Raw genomic sequence first — 6055 nt, forward strand, 5'->3', positions numbered from 1 at the left:
GTTTGAGTCCCGGACCTGACGGCCTGCTTTCTCACTCTCCCTCTCTCTCTCTGTCTTTTTCTGGAAAAACTCATGTGAAAAAATAATAAATAAATAAAATAATTCTAAAGAACAATTTAACAAGAAAACAACAAACCGATATGAACTAGAAGCAACAGGCCCTGGTGACCAGTCAGGCGAGGATGAGAATAGAACTAGCTCCTTAGCTTCTGGCTCAACATCCTGGAGGAAGAGGGGTCTGGGTACTAGAGGGGAGTTCAGCATTTGAGATGTCCGCCCCATCACTCAGTGGTGCACCCAGATGGCCGATGAAGCAGTAATGTGGCATGCTACTAGCTGCAGACTTGGGATCAGGAGTAGTCTGGCATGGGGTGGAGATGAGGCTATGGGCCAGTCTGGGGGTGTGTCTCTGTGTCTGGGAGAAGGCCTGAAGATGGACTTGGAATGCTCCCTGACAGGAAAGGGATGAATAGAGACTAGGAGCCTGAAACGTGGCAGGGGCTAAAACAGAAATGTTCCCAGGTGTCCACAGTGACAAGCTGCCAGGGATCTGGGACCATCTCATGGGGTGAAGGTGCAGGTGCTTCAGTTGGGCCTTAGTGGATGAGGAGGAAGTGACCAGGGGGAGAATGGGGAAAAGGCATTCTCGGCTGAGAACGTGAACAGACAGGGATATGTGAGAGAGAAAAGTTTACTTTTATTTTATTTTTAAAGTTGTTTATGAGAGATAGTGTACTTGTGCATGTGTGCATGTGTGTGAGAGAGAGAGACCCTTGACAGGGTCTTATTACTGCAATCTCCTTCCCTAGCTCTCCCACTTATCAGGATCTTGGGCACATGCGCACCAAGAATGTCTCAGGTCGACTTGGGATTCAAACCTGTAATCAGCCATGTGGCTTCCAGCACTGCAGGTCGGTACATTACTGCCTGTGTCGCTGAGGCTGGGCTGGCTGTGTGTGTGTGTGTGTGTGGGGGGGAGTCCTGGTACCTCAACCTGGCTTTCCTCTATGATCTGGCCCTGCTGCACCTCCTACAGACTGGCCTCCCTCCCACCCTGGGAGTGGGTGTAATGGCCTGCTGCAGGTCCTTCTGCCCAGGGCATGTTCTCCTCTCAGGTTTGCACAGTGTTAGTTCCCCAGGCCTGGAGCACTAACTAGCCTCTCTGTTCCTTGCTCCCTCATCCCCATGGACTTGGCCGTGACGCTTAGGCTTTCCCTAGTAGACATCACCTGAGAGGTGTGGGGCTCCTTCTGCATGGTTCTGCGAAGACCTGTGTTTATTCCAGTCATAGCACTGATGGTCATATGCGGATATGGCCTGTATTAGGTGTCTGTCCCCTCTTAACTGAGGGCATCTGGTACAGAAAATATGTTTGCAGAGTGACTTGCATACTTGGAAGAGCAGTGTTCCTATAAAGGAGCACTGAGAAAAGGCTGGACACTAAGGACCTCACAAAGCCCCTGGGAATATTTGGGGTTTCCATTCCAGGGGCTATGGGGGGGGGAGGTGAGCCAATGGCCCACCAGATCCATTATTGGGAGCTGCTGCCATCTGCTGGGAAGAACTGATATTGCCTTGTGGATGCTGTCGCTGCCTTGCACCTGTGTGAGGTGGTTGCTGGCGAGACACTGATAAGTACAGGGTCTGGAGGAGGAAGGGGTGGAGGTTTTGTAGGATTCAGGAACCGTTATGGGGGATGGGGAATGGAAAAGGCCAGTGTAAGTGTGTGTGTGTGTGTGTGTGTGTGTGTGTGTGTGTGTGTTGTAGAGGTACTCCTGTTGTTGCTTTTTTTTTTTTTTAATAAGATTTTTGCTATAGGGCGCATGCGCTCACCAGAAAGACACAGAGAGACAGAAAGACAGAAAACAGGAAATCACCCCCTGGGGGGGTTGGCCATGCCGCAAACCTTCTCCTCCATTCTTCTCTCAGGATCACGTGCCTGGCGTGAGTAAGCCACCAAGTCCGGGACTCAAATCGCAGTTGACTGTATGGGATACCAGCGACATAGCCATTATGCCAACTGCTGGTCCCTCCTGTTGCTTTCTTAGGTCAGACTGGTTTATTCTCCTTTTCTCCCCTCCTGGGAAGTCTGGGCCTGACCCATTTGTTGCACAAAGTGCTGGCCATTCTGTGAGGGGCCTTATTTACCCCTCGGGGTGACGCTATCAGGGAAACCCTATATTAGCTCTGTGTGACAAATCAGGACCCTGGGGTTCAGGCAGGTACACATCAACAGGGTGGGAAGGGCTAGAGACAGTTGGTAAGCTGTCAGGCCCTGCAGAGCCCAGCCTCCGCCCCAAGTGGGCAGCTCTCCCTCCACCTTCCACCCCCCACCCACCCTCCCCCCTCCCCCCTGGAACCAGCTCAACCCCAAGGCCTGAGGTCAGCTATCCTGGGGAAGCAGGAGAGGAGGGGGATGCCCGCAGCTAGGGAATTGGTCCTACTACTTCGTATTTTTAAGTTTTCCTTTTATTTTTCTCTTTTTAAAATTCTTCTCTCTTGCCTTTTCTCCCCCCCGCCCCAGAATCAGTCCTTCTACTTAGTGTGTTATATTTTTTAAGCTTTCTTTTTTTCTTTCTTTTTTATCTCATGCGAGAGAGAGAGAGAGAGAGAGAGAGAGGTATTCCCAGCAGGGTTTTCATGCCATGATCCACCCACAGCTTCAGCCAGCCTGGGTTCATGAGCACACATGTGCCTGGGGCCGTGTTCAGTTAGTTTCCCGGATGTAAACCTAGGGCCCTTCTATGGGCGTCAGCCTCACAGAGGCTGTGTAGACTGCATCGCTGTCCAGCCCTGTGTGTGTGATATTTGAGGTAGCACTTGGGGATAAAATTTGTTTTGCAGTTAAAGGGGCTGGATTCCCACATGGCTGACAGCAGTCTCAAATCCTGAACCCAGGGCTTGAAAATGATGCTGGGCACGTGTGCGTGCATGCCCAAAATCCGACAGGAAAATGGAAAAGGGATTGGGGTGTGGCCACCTCCCAGGGGGTAATTTCTCACTTTCCCTCTCTCTGTCTCTCTCCACAGGTTGCACACACCCAATGGCAAAAGTCAAAAGACAAAAGAAATTTGACCCAGTATTCTAATTTAATCTTTTAGAGATGCAGATGAATAGTTACCTACCTACTTACACTTCCTAAGATACTTAAAATTTAAATATTTTAAATCACATATTTTAAATAATTTTATTTAGAAACGATGATTTTCTACCCTCAGGGTTTGCAATTTCATTCAAACCCTTCACCTGTATTTCTGCCTCCCGTGTTGTCATTGTCATAGTCATGTGTCATCGCTAGCACCTCCAACTTCCCTGGGTTTTCTTGAACACGTCATCTTCACTTTTCCTTGAAAACTCAGCAGTTTTTTGAACTCATGAATGACACCGTTACTGAAAAAATTATGCCATGTCATGAGGGGACTAGGATGATTCTCATCTAAATGAATATTTGTTATCTCCTTAGGGAACCACAGAATTATGAAAATAGCAATTGCCTAGTCCTTCCTTATTTCCTTCTCTGCTTAATTTTTCTTCACAGCAATTTTTTTTTTAAAGAATTATTGGGACCAGCAGGTGATGTGGTGGTTAAGGTGCTGGACACTCCCTCATGATCGATAACGGTTTGAGTCCCATACCCGGTGGCTTGCTTTCTCACTTTCCCTCCCTCTCTTGCTCTCTGTGGTCAAATTAAAATAAATTAATGGATAAATAAAATTAAATAATTATTAAAAAATTATTTAACTTTATTTATTTATTTTTATTTGACCACAGAGGGGCAAGTGAGAGAGAGAAAATGAGAAAGCAAGCTGCCAGGTCTGGGACTTGAACCGTGATCAGCCATGTGGGAGTCCAGTGCCCTTAACCAGCACGCCACCTGCTGGCCCTCTCCATAGCACTTTCTACCTTCTGATATACTGTTTTGTTTATTGTCTACCTCTCCTTACTAGAATGTGAGCCCATGAGGTCAGGGAATTTCATGTTTTGCTGTTTCACAGCCACTACTTGGAAACATGCCCAGAACATAGTAAGTGATTAAAAAATATTTGTGCAATGAGTGAATGACTGTAAAGCTTTTAGAAACATCTGACAATCAGTGAAGGCCAGGCTCATGTGACAATACCACATGAGGAATGGCACTAGGAGGAGGTGAGGGGGCAGGCCTGCCAGCAATGAGTCCATATAAAGAAAACATCTAAGTTAGGGGGAGCCTAGTTGTGTTGGGAGATTAGTTACATATGGAGATACTGAGCGCATTATGAAATATACTACAGACCATGAGAAGTCATTTTCTCACTGTTAGGAAAGGGGAAAGCTGGTGTTGGCCCTGTAGTTCAGCAGTTAAGGCAGCTGGATCCCACATGGCTGACTGCATTTCAATTCCCAGCCCGAGTCTTGAATAGCATACTGGGTACAGGTGTGTATGCCCAAAATCCTGATAGGAAAGGGGGATGGAGGAAAAAGGATCATAGCATGACCATGCCCCACTAGGGGACTCTTTCACAGGGCACGCACACATACTCTGCTCATTTAAAAAATACATATGTGGGGCCAGTTAGTGGCCTGGTGGTTAAGATGGCTGGATCCCAAATATCTATGTGGCTTGTGTCCTGGACCCAATGGCTTGAAAAACAGGGTATATGTGTGTGCACATGCACAAAACCCTGACAGCAGAGTGGGAGAGAAGGGATTGCATCCCTCTGAGGGGTGTTTTGTCATTTTCTTTCTATTGGGTTGTCAGAAAAGTCATGACATTTTTTTCTATGCAATCTTCAAAAATGCCAAGGTCATGAAACTCAAAGTCTGCAATTGTTCCAGATTGAAGGAGACCAGAGAGATGTGACAACAGGGTACCGTGTTTGATACCGGATTCGATTTTTTTTATCCTAAAAGGTTTTTTTGTTTGCTTGTTTTTTTGACACGGAAGAGCAATGTAAAATTGTTTCAAAATAAAAAGTTAAATGCCTGGTGAGTGTTAGCCCTGCTCCTGGCTGACAGTTGGTGACCTACAGAATTCTTGGATAAGCTCCTGAGGAACCCCACTTGACTGTGTGCGAGGAGCCTCCTTTATGCTCCTTCTGTCCCTGGGCTCCTTGCAGCACTTTAATGACTATCTATGCTTCGGCCCTGCTGGCCCCAGAGGTCCCTGAGAGCGTCTGGGTCATGGCCGGGTAGTTTCTCAAAATACATTGACAGCACCTCAACAAGAAAGGTGTATTTAGAGTACAATTCAAGCCTACTTCTTTATGAGGGGTTCAATCAAAGAAATTGTTAAGACTGGCTATTGGAGCTGCACCAGGCTGAGTGGGGGCCATGGACAGCCTGTCACTGTTGCAGAGAGCACCCTGAAGGTCTTGGAGGGGACAAATGCCATTCAGGGCCGAGATGAGGAACTAATCTCTGAGACATAACCTTGCAGAAAAGGCCTCTCCAGAGCAGAAAAACTGCCTTCACATGTTTTACGTCGTTGCTGTACTCATGTGTTTGTGGAGGGTGAGGATCACCTTGCGAGAGGTGTGGGGTCCTGAGACCCCAGAGGCACAAGGATCAGAATGTTGCGAATGCCGGAGGTTATTATGAATAATACCATAGGGAGGGTGGACATTCAAGATGTTAGGAGGGATTTGCCAGGAATAAACTTTACTTCTGTTTTCTGCTGAGGTGAAGTTACAGAATGAGGTCTTTCAAGGTACCAAGATGCCAATCCTTCAGGATGAGGGGCTAGGGCACTTATGTCTCAGCATTGGAGCGTCCTGGGTCCCTGTCCCTCCTCCTGCATCAGGAGATATGGGTAGTGCGCCCCCTGGGGGTGACTGGAGGCATGCACCGGGGCAGTAAGGGATTTTTAGCTCAGGAACTGGTCTGAGGGCTTCAGGATGCAGGAGGGAAGGGAGGGGCCTCCTCCTCGCCTTGGGCTGGGAGAGGCCTGCCTGGGAGTGCCTTGCCCGGAAGGGAGGGCAAAGGGCCATGTCTTTCCTTTGCCCCACCCCATGACAGTCTCACTCAGTCACCGGGCCACCCTCTCTGTCCGGGACCCAGAGGGTAAGGGTCCTGCTGA

At 48.2% G+C, this 6055-nt stretch overlaps 1 protein-coding gene across 2 annotated transcripts in view; it reads left to right on the forward strand.

The window, feature by feature from the left end:
* The first annotated feature begins 4903 nt into the window (after positions 1 to 4903).
* LOC114008996 (glutactin-like) overlaps positions 4904 to 6055 on the forward strand; it is a 3166-nt gene continuing 2014 nt past the window's right edge. For both annotated transcript variants that reach the window (XM_027774395.1, XM_027774394.1), the window contains exon 1: positions 4904 to 6039. In XM_027774395.1, the coding sequence (XP_027630196.1) occupies positions 5874 to 6039 (166 nt within the window). In that variant the 5' untranslated portion in view covers positions 4904 to 5873. The remainder of the gene's footprint in view (positions 6040 to 6055) is intronic.

The sequence above is a fragment of the Tupaia chinensis genome, unplaced genomic scaffold, assembly GCF_000334495.1.
Source record: "Tupaia chinensis unplaced genomic scaffold, TupChi_1.0 Scaffold000429_1, whole genome shotgun sequence".
In the NCBI taxonomy this organism is placed as follows: Eukaryota; Metazoa; Chordata; class Mammalia; order Scandentia; family Tupaiidae; genus Tupaia; species Tupaia belangeri.